The 14,264-nt window shown below is 62.6% G+C and overlaps 1 protein-coding gene across 2 annotated transcripts; it reads left to right on the plus strand.

Annotated features, from left to right (window-relative positions):
• Window positions 1-1,538: 1,538 nt before the first annotated feature.
• On the plus strand, window positions 1,539-13,953 carry SUN2 (Sad1 and UNC84 domain containing 2). 2 transcript variants are annotated; one of them, XM_058673349.1, is made up of 18 exons: window positions 1,539-1,655; window positions 3,842-3,995; window positions 4,633-4,829; window positions 4,972-5,115; window positions 5,636-5,731; window positions 5,918-6,011; window positions 7,051-7,121; window positions 7,900-8,027; window positions 8,951-9,214; window positions 9,310-9,387; window positions 9,631-9,674; window positions 10,118-10,289; window positions 10,500-10,721; window positions 10,926-11,010; window positions 11,539-11,654; window positions 11,750-11,917; window positions 12,144-12,236; window positions 13,156-13,953. In XM_058673349.1, exons 2-18 carry the CDS (start codon window positions 3,868-3,870, stop codon window positions 13,267-13,269), a joined length of 2,214 nt encoding a protein of 737 aa, XP_058529332.1. In that variant the 5' UTR covers window positions 1,539-1,655; window positions 3,842-3,867; the 3' UTR covers window positions 13,270-13,953. The 2 variants fall into 2 exon arrangements, with proteins under 2 accessions (XP_058529332.1, XP_058529331.1); XM_058673348.1 differs by having other exon boundaries at window positions 1,609-1,655; window positions 3,836-3,995.
• The last annotated feature ends 311 nt before the right edge of the window (window positions 13,954-14,264 follow it).

Raw genomic sequence — 14,264 nt, forward strand, 5'->3', positions numbered from 1 at the left:
ACAGACCTGGTGACTGGAGGCAGCCAAAATTTATCCTCTGGGGACCAGAAATGTGCCACCGATATCCCAGGGCTCAAATCAGGGGGTTGGCAGGACCACTGGCTTCCTGCAGCTTCCAGCTGCTGTCCACAGCCCAAGGCTCGTTCATGGTTCATGGCTGCATCACCCTGTCCCTGCCTCCCGGCCACACGCCCCTCTCCTCCTCCACTCCCTTCAAAGGACACTCGGGATTCTGCTGAGGGCCATCTGATCAGCCAAGATAATCTCCTCAAGTCAAGACCCCCAATTTAATCACATCCTCTTGGGCTCATTCACAGATTCCGGGGCTTAGCCCCTAATCCCTGTGGAGAGCATTAGGGCACCTCAGCTGGCCCTGCGCATGCCTTTGGCGGGGGCCAGTCTCGAGCCGGACAAACCCTCAAGGGGACAGCAAGCACGCTCTGCAGCAGCAGGCAGGACACGGAGACGCCAGCCAGGCCAGAACGAGGGCACCCCACCCCACCCCCCCAACCCGCCGCTGGGTGTGGCCCCTTTCTCCAATGCCAGGATGCAGCTGCCACTCCCACCCTCTACAGGGGCGGCCCCTCGGGTGCACACCCTCAGAGCCTCCCTGGGGGATTTTGCCATTTCCTCTCAGCACCACGAAGGTGAAGCAAACATACCACTTCATCTTCCCCTCCACACACGCCCCGGAAAACCCGCCCAGTAACCCACGGGGGGGGGCACACCTGCTCAGGGTACCCAGCACTCACTCCAAGCTACAGCAGGTGTGGTCAGCCCTGCCTTCCCTCAGCCCCAGCGCGGCAAGATGCTCTTTGGGAAAAGCTGCGGGGTACCAGAGGATCCACAACATCCCGAACCTGGAGAAGGCGCAGGCTCTCCCGACCTCCGTGTCACCTCTCTCTAACCGTGTGACTTCAGCAGAGCCGCACGAAACTTCTGGGCACCTGTGTCCTTGGCTGAGGGGCCCTGCGCAAGGGCCTGCCGTGGGACCCAGGGAGGGGCTTCCACCCACTGTGGCGGGCCCCCGGCAGCTGAGGGGCGCTGGAGGCCGGGAGGGGCGCGTGGCAGGTGAAGTGCCCGAGGGGACGTTGTGGGTTGCGATCTCGGGTGGTTTGGAAGATCCCAGACCAGAAACCACAGGTTCAGTCAAACTCGGCCCTGAACTCCGGTCCTGGTGGGTTCCTGGGTCCTCCCGCAGCCTAGCGCCGCGCTCCCCACGAGCGGACCCCAGTGCCCAGCGCGCGAGGCCGTGGCCGGGGAGGGGGCGGCCCACGAAGCGGGGCGGGGCGGGGCGAGCCGGAGCCTTTGTGTTCAAACCGGCCAATGCACGGCTCCGGAGGGCGGCGACGGCCGGGAGAGCCTGGCCAATGGACTGTAGCCTGTCAGCGTTGACTGACAGGAGCACACATACACACAGGGCCACGCGCGCGCAGCCCGGCCCCACTCGCGCTGCGCGGACCCCTATCGGCTGCATTGTCCGCCCGCCAGCCCTCCAGGCCGCCCGGCTCTGTGCGCCCGCGTCCCGCCCGCGCGCCCCGGCCCGGCCGCCGCTTCGGCCCTCCCTGCGCCATCTCCACCAGGGAAGGGGGCGCGCCCAGTGGCGCAGCGGGCCTCGGACGCCCCCGGCCCCGCACCGGACAGCAGCGCACCAGGTAACGAGGTGGTGGGACCGCTCCCCGCTTCCCCCCGCCCGCCTTCCTGTACCCAGGCCTGACCCTAGGTCAGTGTCGGGGCTGCTCGGGCCAGGGCCGAGCTGCCAGGCCTGGCTAGTTCCACTGGGCGCCAAGCCGGCCAAGCTCCAGCCCGGCCCCGACGCACGGCTGGGGAAGGACCCCGCGGTGCCCAGGCCAGCGCCTGACTCATCTCCTGCCCGCCTCCCCGGGGGCCCTGCCCCGCCACTGGTCAGCGCGGAGGGCGGTGTCCCCGGGTGGGGACTTCCCCGGGGCGGCCTGGGTGGAGGAGGGGAGCAGACACCCCAGCCGGCTGTCCCCTGGCCGGCTCCGGGCAGTGCCAGGCAGGCCGCGCGTCCAGCGGCTGGTGCCTTCCAGCTTTCTGTCCCGCCAGCCAGGACGATGGGAACGGGAGGGGGAGGCCCCGGCTGGCTCAGTTCTAAAACAAAACAAGACCGCGAGATGGGGGCGGGGCGTGAGTCAGAGCTCTAGGCCAGGGAGGCAGCCTGGGTGACAGTCCCTGCCTGCACTCCGCCGGGGGAGGGGAGAAGGTGGCACATGCCCTGGGCCCGAAGACCAGCTGGACTCACAGGTGGGGCAGTCCACGCTGCCCAGGCCTCTTAGCCAGTGTGGCCGTCTATGGGAGAGAGGGTGCTCTTTAAGATGCAAAGATTAGCTCCCATCGCTCAACTCTGGGCTCTGTGCTTTAAAAAAAAAAATCCCGGAAGTAGTGGCTGAATGGTGAACTGTTTTGTGACCCCTAGAAGGTTCAAGAAAACCCAGGAGAGACCCTGGGAGCTGGCCAGGCGGGGGCAGGTGGTGAGGGCAGCCATCTCCCTTCCCCTCCGTGCAGCCCAGAGAGCTGCAGCTGGGTGACCCAGTGAACTTGGGCTTTGGTTTCTAACAGGGGTTAGCAGCGGGAGGCGCCTTCAGCTGGGGGAGAGCTGAGGTGGGTGTGGAATCACCTAATAAGGAATGGAACTGAGACAGCCCCCCCCCCCCGACTTCCTGCCCCCCTTTACCCGTGGCTGCTGGCTCAGCCCAGGGAGGGGTACCAGGGGGCATCAGCCCTGCGAATAAGCAGCAAGCAGGCACAGGAGGAGGGCTTGGAGGGCTTGGAGCTGAACCAACCAGATCTTCTGGTTCTGGGCCCCCGCCCCCACCTCCCCAAGCCCAGAGAGAATGAGTCAGTGAGATATCAGCCAGGAATAGTCCCATGTACCAGCAAGTCCCCAGAGCGCCTGAGCGGGCTTGGACTGTAAGTTCCCACGCTGTGGCTGGCTCTGGGTTTCCCAGGCTGGAAGCCTGTTCATGCCAGGTTTTTGGTCCCTCCGCGTGATCAATGGCAGTCTGGACCTGTGCCCCATATGCCACTGGATGGACAGGGCGGGACTCCCCAAACTGCATTAAGAAGTGTTTGCTGGACACTGAGAACGCATGGTGTTGTCTGGGCCTACAACCCGAAGAACTCCACAGTGGCATAGAAAGATCCAGCCCTTAGGCTGCAGCCCTGGTTCTGGAGCTTACAGCCCTGGTGTCAGTGGGCAAAGTCCCCATCAGCTGTCCCCTTCGTGCAGTGGCTCCCCAGCTAGGAGGAAAGAGAGGAGCCGTGTAAAGAACATGGGGGCGAAGTGTTCAGATATCATCTTAGCAAGGTGCGCCCCGGGTCCAGCATGCGGGCGCCGTCACTGGGAGCTGGATGTACTGAGGAAGCCAGGGTGTGGCCGGGACCCTGAATCAGGGAGTATCGTTGCAAGGACGGAGACGACAGCATCCCCTCTATCTCAGGTTCACGGCTGGCATGAGACCCAACCTAGCTCTCAGAGATGGTAGGCCTGGAGGCCAGGCATGGCCCATCTGCCGGGTGCTGCCATGGGCTCAGCTTCAGCTATGTTGACCACATTCGGAACCAGGCGTGAAGGACCAGAATGAGTGCAATGACAATGAGGAGGCCTTTCACGAATCCCCACAGCTGCTGAGGAGGGCTTGAGGCCAGCAGCCGGCTGTAGGGTGCCAGAGGCGCCCCAGGGTTGCCATGCAGCCCTCTGTGTTTGGCTCGCAGGTGCAGGGCGTGGTCTGCTCTGGGCCGCCAGCCCCTGTGTCTCCTCCTCCAGGGAGGGGCTCCTGTACAAACCTCCTTCCTCTGCCCAACCTTTCCACAGGGGAAGGGGACCGGTTGCTGTCCTGCCCCATCATGTCGCGCCGAAGCCAGCGCCTCACCCGCTACTCGCAGGGTGGCGACGATGGTGACAACAGCAGCAGCAGCGGGGGCAGCTCAGCGACCGGAAGCCAGAGCACGCTGTACAAGGACAGTCCTTTCAGGTAAGGGCACCAGCCGTCCCCCTTCCCACCCCACGGAACCTCCTCTCCTCCCACCTGTGTGGGTGCCAGCAGTCCTGGCACCTCTTCCGCACCCCACCGTATGCTAGGGCTGCTGCCCTCCGGTTGGGGGAACAGGAAGTGGGGAGAGGCAGCTTCCTGTATTAACACGTCCGGAAGCCCTGAAGCTTCAAGCGGGGCCTGCTAGAACTCCTGTAAGCCAGGGATGGGCAGGAGGGTGCAGCTTCCCTGGACTTGGGGCCCAGCCGCCCTCGGAGCCCTGGGAAATCAGTGAAGCCCTGCATGCGTGCCCTTGTCAGACTGGAAGCCCAGCTTTCAGCCCCTGAGGCTTTGGTCTCCTGAGGTCCCAAGGGGGCCAGCCGGTTGGTCCAGGTCTCTGTGGGTGGTGGAAATTCTTCCTTTAAGAAGCGGAAGTTGCGCTTCGAGGTGGAAGAGCTGGGCTTGAATCCTGGTTCCATCCCCACCTGCCAGTCAGACACCAGGAGGGGTAAGTGGGTGGGCCTTGTTAGTTGCCTGGCAACAGGGCACCCACCCACCCACACCCACATACTCCCAGCTGAGGGGCAGGGATGGTTTTCCTGTGCAATCTGAGCTCACCTCCCCTTTGCCACCCATACAGAAGCTTGAAGAAGAAGTCCAGCAGCAGTGGCACCAAGCGCTTGTCCCCAGCGCCACAGCTGGGCCCAGCCTCCGACACGCACACCTCCTACTACAGCGAGTCCGTGGTGCGAGAGTCCTACATAGGCAGCCCTCGGGCCGCATCCCTGGCCAGGAGTGCACTCCTTGACAGCCACCTGCGCAGCGAGCCCTACTGGAGTGAGTGGCTCAGGTCTCTCCCTCACACCCTCCACCCACACACACCTTGCCTCCTCTGAGCTGTTCCTCCAAAGCGGCCGGCGGTGGGGGCAGGTTCCTCCTCAGGGTGCCCCCCTGGACCCCTCATTCTCTCCCTGTCCAGGTGAGGACCTGCGGGTGAGGAGGCGGCGAGGCACAGGGGGCACAGACAGCAGTAAGGTCAATGGGCTGTCCGAAGGTGCCGCTGCCGTCTCGGAGGACTTCCTGGGCTCGTCCTCCGGCTACTCCTCCGAGGATGACTTCATGGGTAGGTGGAGCTCCCGGTCCCCCAACCCCAACCCTGGAATGGATGGTCATCCCTGGGAAGCCTGGGAAGGGGGGCAGGGAGCAGGGGGCACACCCCACACAGGGAGGGAGGGGGTGCACAGCTGGAGAGAACAAGGCATTCCCGCCTCTACCCAGCCCCTCACCTGATCCTGTGCGGCTCATCACCCACACTGGCCCCCATTGCCCCAGACCCTACCAGTGTGGGAGCAGCCCAGGCCAGAGCCCCGCCAGCCAGACCCAGGGACCATTTCCAGTGTCTGAATGGATGGGAGGGCGTCGCCTGTGAGGTTGTTCCCGCCTGTTCGCTCTGACCCAGGTGTGGCCTGGGGTGCAAATAGAAAGCTCCGGTAGGCAGATACAGTGTCAGAAACCTGCCCCGCTGTACACTGGCCCTGGTGACACTGGGGGACAGAGGGGACACGGAGGGAGCAGCCTGCACTCCAGCCCAGGGCCCCTCAGAGTGAGCTGCCTTCCTCTCCCATCCCCCACTGTTCCCGCAGGCTACTCAGACACGGACCCACGCAGCTCCAGTTCACGGCTGAGGGGCGCCGTCTCCGGCGTGGGTTCATTCCTGTGGTCGGTGCTCACCTCCCCAGGTGGGTGCTTGGTCACCTCCGCTCTCTCACCTGCTCAGAGGACTAATCTCCCGGAGCAGGGCTTGGGCAGTTTGGAGAGGTGGGGTCTGGAGAGGACCCAGAGGCCCTGCACTGGTGGAGCGGGCGAGTGGGGAGTCCCAGTGTGAAGCCCTGCTTGCTGGTCACCCCTCCCCTGCTCCACTGCAGGCCGGCTGCTGGGACTCCTCTATTGGTGGATCGGGACCACATGGTACCGCCTGACCACAGCCGCCTCACTCCTCGATGTCTTCGTTTTAACCAGGTGAATGGGACTGCTGCCCAACAGAACCCGCGGAGTGCCCAAACCCACAGGAGCCCCTCCCCCACCATGCCCCAAAGCTCCCCCAGCTTGCTGGCAGCTTCCCTTGAGTGAGCAGGGCGTGCCCCAGCTCAGCCTTTGAGGCAGTCTTCCACAGGCACCTGCTCACTTCCGCTCAAGTACTTCCTGCTAACGGCTGCTCACTCCCGGTGGGCACCCCTTTATCCTGCAGGGAAAGTCCCTGAGTGTCCCCCCCACGGTGTTGAGACCCCACAGAGGCCTGCCAGTGCCAGGGCTTAGGTGGCTGTGTCCCTAAGCCATTGGAGCCGGGACATGGGACTTACCCTCTACAGACACAGGAAGGACAAGCCGGAAGCCAGGACCCCAGCCGTGACCCAGCAGAAGATGGGCCAGGGACACTGTGCTGTGACAGGCTCACTGTCACCAACAGAACTTTCTTTGTTTTCCTCAAAGTATTGTTTTAGGATTTTTTTTTTCTGTATTTGCATTCTTTTTTTTAGAAGATGCATTTATGTACTGAAGGTAGAGTCATAGAGGGGTCTTCCACCTGCTGGTTCACCCCCAGAATGACAACTGTTGGAGCTGGGCCAGGCTGAAGTCAGGAGCCAGCACCTTCATGCTGGTCTCCCATGCGGGTTCCGGGCCCAAGCACTTTGGGCCATCATGTGCTACTTTCCCAGGCACCTTAGCCTGAAGCAGAACTGGAAGTGGAGCAGCCAGGACTTGAACCAGTGCCTGTAGGGGATGCCAGCATCACATATGGTGGCTTAACTTGCTAAGCCTCAGCACTGGCCCCTAAACTTTCTTAGAGGATCTTCCTGTGTGCAACTCTCATGGGGATTACAAAGATCACACAGTCATCAACATTCAGAGGAAAAAAGGTTCCCAACCCTGCACATCTGTGGTTAAGCTCCAGGGTTCGAGGGTGCCCTCCAACCCTGGGTCAGGACTCAGGCAGTCTTGAGGGACTCCCTGGAGGGCCCCCTCACACCCACATTCTCTCTGCCCTGCTATTACTCAGGCGCTTCTCGTCCCTGAAGACATTCCTCTGGTTCCTGTTGTTGCTGCTGTTCCTAACCGGCCTGACCTACGGTGAGCACCCTGCATGGGCCCAGGCACGGGTAGGAAGTGGGGGTACATCCTGGGCCCCCCTTCACGTGCTCAGCTCCCAGATGTGGCCCCCACTCTTCACCTCCTGAGCTTGCCCTGGGTTGGGACAGCTATGTGGTTTGGCTGGCTGGCTCCGGAGCCTGCTCTGTGCCATCTGCAGTGGGGGTGGAGTGGGCAGGGACTGGCCTGAGGCAGCTGAGATGGGGTGAAAGGCAGGGACGGAATGTAAAGGTCCTGGATAAGACATTTTCCCAGGTGCCGGCTTCCTTTCTGCTTGTCCGTGTCCAGTGGGAAGCGGGCATCACCTCTGAGGCGGCTATGGGCCCTCCCACCATGCTAGCCTCACCATCGCCCTGGGGGGCTGGATTATGTTACGAGTTTGGGGGGGCAGGTTGTCTAACTTTCCCTTCTCCCCTGCTCTGCCAGAGCAAATATGCAAAACGGGTGTATCTTGGAGTGCTGGAAGGGTCTTTAAATCCCACCTGTGCAGGGCCTGCCCCCTGCCTCCCTGGGGATATGGCCAGATGCCCTGGTGCTTCTTGACAGCCTAGCCCAGACCCACCTGCAGAGGTCCCAGGTTCTCCCCCTTCCCCCGGCTCATTCCCGTTTATGAAAGCCCTTTTAACCAAGTGTCACCATCCATGACAACACAGGGCCCAGCCCACACAGGTGCCAAGGCCACAGCAGCCAGGGGAGGGTCACTGGTGTGCGCTGCGGCTGGCGTCCCTGGCCCGGCTAAGCAGCCTGTCCCGGTACCCAGGTGCTTGGTATTTCTACCCTTACGGGCTGCAGACAGTCCACCCCGCCGTGGTCTCCTGGTGGGCAGCGAAGGACAGCAGACGGCAGCAAGAGGTGTGGGAGTCCAGAGACACTGCCGCCCATTCCCAGGTGGGTGTCTGGGGTCGGGTTGGGGCAAGACGGGGTAGGCTCGCTGTCTTCTGCTCTCAGCGACAAGGAGCATGAGAAAGGCCACCTCCCCAGGCCACAGAGCACGGTTGGGAAAGCTGTGGTGTGGAAATCCCGGCTGGGCTGGTCCCGCCAGGCAGGTTGGAGGTCAGGCCGGCACGTGAGGATGGGCATTCCTCTCCGGTTTCCGTGTTGAAGGGACTGCTCACTTCCAAAGCGGCGCCTGTGAGGGTGTGGCCGAGTCCTGGGGTCAGCGTGGAAACATTGATGTTCTCGCCCTTGCACTTGCTTGCCTTTGGCAGGGGTGAGGTGGGCAGAGGGCGGCAGCATGGCTCTGCTGCTGGCTTGTACTCGGGCCGTGCCAAGTGTACAGTGCCTGTGTGAAACATGCCATTTCCCGACAGCAGCACCACTGCCACTTGGGGGCCCTGTGCCCTGTCATTTGCAGTTAGGCGGCAGATTGGGTCTGGAAGTGTTCTTGGCAAACATTTTGTCGCTTCATGGTACACTGTCGCATGCTATCCTCAGATCTCAGCGGCTTGCATTCCCTCCTCTATGTGGGACTTTCAGCTAAGGGGGAACTGTAAGTGGTTTTTAATATCCTGTTTCAGCCGTGGTCAGCATTGGCAGGTGTGTGAGCCTGTGAGAGGCCACAGCTGGGACTCCCAGCCCCAGGCCTCTTGCCCCTGCCCAACGGTAGGAGGCAGGGAGGGACTGGGTGCAGCCAGCAGGTCACCCTGTCCCCTCTTAGTACCACCCTTCCTTTGGGACCTTCTCCTCAGGACCCCCTGCTTTGGGGATCAAGCTCCACTGTGTTGGGGGAGCCCTCCTCCGCTCACCCGCCTATGTCCCATGCGCCGCAGCCCTGGGTGACCCTCGCCCGACCTCTCCCTCCCTGCTCACAGGCGGAGCAGCGCCTGCTCTCCCACGTGCACTCGCTGGAGCGGCGCCTGGAGGCACTGGCAGCGGAGTTCTCCTCCACCTGGCAGAAGGAAGCCATGAGGCTGGAACGCCTGGAGCTGCGGCAGGGGGCAGCCAGCCAGGGCAGTGATAGTGGTGGTGGTGGCCTGAGCCAGGAAGACACCCTGGCGCTCCTGGACGGACTGGTGAGCCGGCGCGAGGCCACCCTCAAGGAAGACCTGCGCAGGGACACCATGGCCCGCATGCAGGTGACGCCGCCATGGGGTGGAACCCGGGCTGTCCAAGGGTGGGGAAGGGGCACCACCCACCCTGGTACTGGGCTCTGACCCTCCTTGCCCTACAGGAAGAGCTGGCTACCCTGCGAGCTGAGCATCACCGTGATGTGGAGGACCTCTTCCACAAGATTGTGAAGGCTGCCCAGGTCGGTGGGCATGGTGGGCCCGGACCCAGAGAGACCCCCAGGCTCCCCTGAGTGCCTTGGCTGGGGAGGGGTGTGCTTTCCCGTCTCATTTATATGGACGAGCCAACCTCAGTGGCAGCTTGGCAGGGGTCTCGGGGTGTATGGGTGCAATTGCTGGGGAGGGGGAGGGCTCCCACAGAGACCCCAACCATGGCTGCCACTTAGCTAAGTGTCTCTCATATCTTTATCCCTTCGTGCTCCCAGGAGTCCGAGGATCGTGTCCAGGAGCTGAAAGCTGAATGGCAAAGGTAGGGCCATGTCTCCCCTTGGGCTGAACCCTCCCCCTCCCCCACCTCTTCAGACATGCAGGTGGCCCCAGGCCTTGAGGGGAGGGGAGATGTCACAGTGAAGGTTAGAGGGCCACTGAAGGCAGGAACTGGGTGCTGCACAGGGCTGGGGGCTTCTCCATATGGCCATGTATCCCATTGGGGCCCAGATGTCCACACTTGGGGTGGAAGTGAGAGGCTGAGGCAGCCGGGATCACAGATCTCCGCCTTGAACAGGGGATGGGGTCAGAGTTAGCCCTGGGGTCAGCAAGCTGTTATCCGATGCCCACATCTCTAAGGGTGGGCCTTGTCCCCCAGCCCTCCAATGCTCAGTGGTGGCAGGCAAGCACCTCCATACCTGGGGCCAACCAGGGGGTCCTACCCCGCTCGCCCAAGGGAGTCCCAACTTACCGTCTGCCCTCCAGGAGCAAGACAGCCCAAGAAGTCTTGCGGGAGAGCTCGGTGAAGGAGCTGGGGCGGCTGGAGGGCCAGCTGGCTACCCTGCAGCACGAGCTGGCAGCCTTGGCCCTGAAGCAGAGCTCAGTGGAGGACCAAGTGGGTCTGCTGCCTCAGAAGATCCAAGCCGTGCGGGATGAAGTGAGTGGGGCTGCCCAGGGATCACAGATCGCAGGGCTGGGCATTGCATGGGCTTGGTTTTCCTCTGGGCAATGGACATGCAGGGAGGGTTGCTGCTAACTCCTTCGTCTTGGAGTTCCTGCTACCCTCACCCCATTCCCCTCTGCACTCCACTCCCTGCAGTCTGTCCTTCAGGCCCCTCCCCTGATGATGTCCCCTTTTGGTCCCCAGGTGGAATCGCAGGCCCCTGCCTGGATTACCGAGTTCCTTCAAGGAGGTGGGGCCACCCGCAGCGGGCTCCTGGAGCGGGAGGAGCTACAGGCTCAGCTACGAGAGCTGGAGGGCAAGATCCTGGCCCACATGACTGAGACGCAGGGCAAGTCGGCCCGGGAGGCTGCAGCCTCGCTCAGTCTGACGCTGCAGAAAGAAGGTGTGATTGGGGTGACGGAGGAGGTGAGGACAAAGTGCCCCCCTACGCCGCCTGCTCTCCTGCTGGGGAACTCAGCATTTGGACAGCGCCCCCTGCTGGCTGGGAGACTGGGCCTGGTGGGGGCACCTGCCTGGCATAGATCTGGGGGGCCCTGGCCCATGGCAGTGGGGTAACAGGGCAGGCAAGCCCACCTGCCATGGTGACCGGGGTCTGGGGCTGGGCTTCAGCAGGTGCATCGGATTGTGAAGCAGGCCCTGCAGCGCTACAGCGAGGACCGCATCGGGATGGTGGACTATGCCCTGGAGTCTGGAGGTATGTGCACATGTCCCGCCCTAGTCCCAGCTGAGACCAGGCATCTGGCATCTGCAGGGTGGGCACAGCTTGAGATCAGCAGAAAATCATCCCCCGGGCCCGGCGGCGTGGCCTAGCGGCTAAAGTCCTCGCCTTGAACGCCCTGGGATCCCATATGGGCGCCTGTTCTAATCCCGGCAGCTCCACTTCCCATCCAGCTCCCTGCTTATGGCCTGGGAAAGCAGTTGAGGACGGCCCAAAGCTTTGGGACCCTGCACCCGTGTGGGAGACCTGGAAGAGGTTCCTGGTTTCTGGCTTCGGATCGGTGCGCACCGGCCCGTTGCGGCTCACTTGGGGAGTGAAACATCGGATGGAAGATCTTCCTCTCTGTCTCTCCTCCTCTCTGTATATCCGGCTTTCCAATAACAATAAATCTTTAAAAAAAAAGAGAGAGAAAATCACCCCCCACCACCAGGTTTCCCATGGCAAACCAAGCTGGTGGTTGACTTCTCCTCCGTGGGCACCCACCCTATGCTCTCTCTCTCTCAGGTGCCAGTGTTATTAGCACCCGATGTTCAGAGACCTATGAGACCAAGACGGCGCTGCTCAGCCTCTTCGGCATCCCGCTGTGGTACCACTCCCAGTCGCCCCGTGTCATCCTCCAGGTAGTGAGCCCCCTCGGGGACCGAGCCCTCCCGGGGCACCCAGAGCTGGACGGGTGCAGGGCCCCACTCTGACCCAGCCTCTACTCCACCCACAGCCAGATGTGCACCCAGGCAACTGCTGGGCCTTCCAGGGGCCCCAGGGCTTCGCCGTTGTGCGCCTCTCGGCCCGCATCCGCCCCACAGCTGTCACCTTAGAGCACGTGCCCAAGGCCTTGTCACCCAACAGCACCATCTCCAGCGCCCCCAAGGACTTTGCTGTTTTTGTGAGTGTCAGCCCGTGTGGGGACCCAGAGCATCCAGGGTCATTGTTGATTAGAAGCGGAGAGTGTGGACGATGGAGTTGGCAGAGGTGGGGCTGGGCTGGGAGGTGGCTGTAGTCCCTGGGGTAGGTAGGAATGAGGAGGAGGGGCCGGGCTGCTCCCTGCTGGGCGCCACCTGCCTCTTCCATCCTCCACTCACTCACCTACCTACCTGCCTGCGCTCTTGCAGGGGTTTGATGAAGACCTGCAGCAGGAGGGGACACTTCTCGGCAAGTTCACCTATGACCAGGATGGAGAACCCATCCAGACATTCTACTTCCAGGTATGGGTGCCGTCCCGTCCCATGGGCAGTGTCTGTGTTGGGGCCCTGCCTGGCTCCACCTCACCAGCACAGGGACACGCTGGAAGGGACCTGTGTGGGCCGGGATGAGGCCAGCCGGGGCTCCAGACAGCGTCTGAGGCAGAGACTGATCAACAGCAGGCACCCAGATGCCCGAGACCTGAGCCAGACCTGGAAACTCCTGGTCCCAACCCCAGATAGCCTCACGCCCCAGGGCTGATGGCAGCCAGCACCTGCCTCCAAACAGAACGCATGAGGCTAAGTCAGGTAGCCTGTGACCCGCAGTAGGTCTCCCACCACCCCTCAATGAGATTTGGGGTGAACAGGGTCAAGAAGGGACAGCAGCAGGGAGCATGGCCACCTTGGTTAGGCTGCCGTGTGGAGGCCCCAGGCAGAAGCCAAGGGAGCAGTTTAAGGCTGTGACATGTCCACGCAGGCTGGAAGGGGAGGCTGGTCTGGACTGTCAGCTGAGCTGACAGTGCCCAAGGGGCCAGCTTGCAGGGCTGGGGAAAGACCATGGGCATGGGCCCCCAGTGCTGACCAAGCAGTTGAGGGGGTAAGGTCATGGGGAGGACAGGATGTGCAGGCGCAGCACTGCCTTCCTGGGCAGAGAGGAAAAGGTGCCCGGAGCGCACACGGGCAGACCCTCCCCACAGGAGAGGCACATGCGCAGGCAGTCCTGGCCCGACAGCACCAAGGAGTGGTGAATGCCACTGTCCCAGGTGGATGACCTGAGGGGCAGCATGCAGGCTTGTGGGTCCCTGGCTCTGGAGGAAGCCCATTTCTCTTCTGAGCCCTGGGAGAGGTGTGGGGGTTGGGAGCACCTGGCCACGCCCATCCCCTCCTCGTCATTGAGGGTTCCAAAGGCCCGGACACTCAGAAGCCACTCTCTCCCCGTCAGGCCCCTCCAGTGGCCTCGTACCAGGTGGTGGAGCTGCGCATCCTGACCAACTGGGGCCACCCCGAGTACACCTGCATCTACCGCTTCAGGGTACACGGGGAGCCCGCCCACTAGACACCAGCTTCGTGCCCGTGGTGTCACCAGGAGGCCTGCCACACCCTGGCAGGGAGTGCGGCCCCCATCACGCACATGCTTGACCAGCACCCCGACTTCCAGGGGCAGCACGGAGGAGGCCCCAGCCCCGCAGGGATGCACAGAACACGCACGCAGGTGGCTGGAGGCAGCTGGCAACCGCTGTCTCTTCATTCTTCCTCCTCTGTAGCAGGACACCAAGGGGTGTACATATGTAGTAGAGCCTGGGGACCTGGGAGGCAGGGAGAGGTTGGTCCCAGCTGCCCTTGCCTAAGGCGAAGGGGCCAGCACTAGGTGTATGGCTGAAACAGGTGCCAAAGCTGGGTGAGTGGTACTGCCATGCACACCTGCACCCGGCAGTCCAGCAGGACCACCTGGCATGAGGCTGGTGCCTATGGTCCCCCGAGGGGCTTCTCAGAAGCCTGTTTTTGTGCCAAGTCAGGATGGCCCAGGGGTGGCCTCACACCCTGGAGGGGCCCAGTCCCATGCTTCTTGCAGCCGTGTGTGCCTGTGAGCGGCTCCAGCCAGCAGCAGAGGCCCCTCTGTTGGTGACAGCAATTGCTTCTCTTCCCCCATGCTGTTTCCCATCCCCCCTGGCACATGCTCCTGCCCTGAGCCAAGTACCCACCAGCACTGGAATACTGAACCCCACCTGCCCTAGCTGGGGGGTGGAGGCCTGGGCACTCACACAGTGATGTGGCCACTGGAGCTGTCAGCCCTGATGGGCCCTCGTGGCTCTGGCTGAGCCTTGCCTTTTCAATGCTGGTTCTGCTGTGGTCTGTGGGGTAGGGGCTGGGGAGGCTGGAGGTTGCCCTGTGGAGCGAGCAGGTGGAGGGCTTTGGAACCCAGCAGGCCTTACTGGGTTTGTGTATATTTTGCAGTCTATTTTTTAACTGAGAAGCTAAGGGCTTGATCCTAGCCCCCTTTTGTGGGGCACCATGTTGACACCCTGGGGGATCTGGGGTATGGGCCTGCTG

The sequence above is a fragment of the Ochotona princeps genome, chromosome 15 (assembly GCF_030435755.1).
Source record: "Ochotona princeps isolate mOchPri1 chromosome 15, mOchPri1.hap1, whole genome shotgun sequence".
Taxonomy (NCBI): domain Eukaryota; kingdom Metazoa; phylum Chordata; class Mammalia; order Lagomorpha; family Ochotonidae; genus Ochotona; species Ochotona princeps.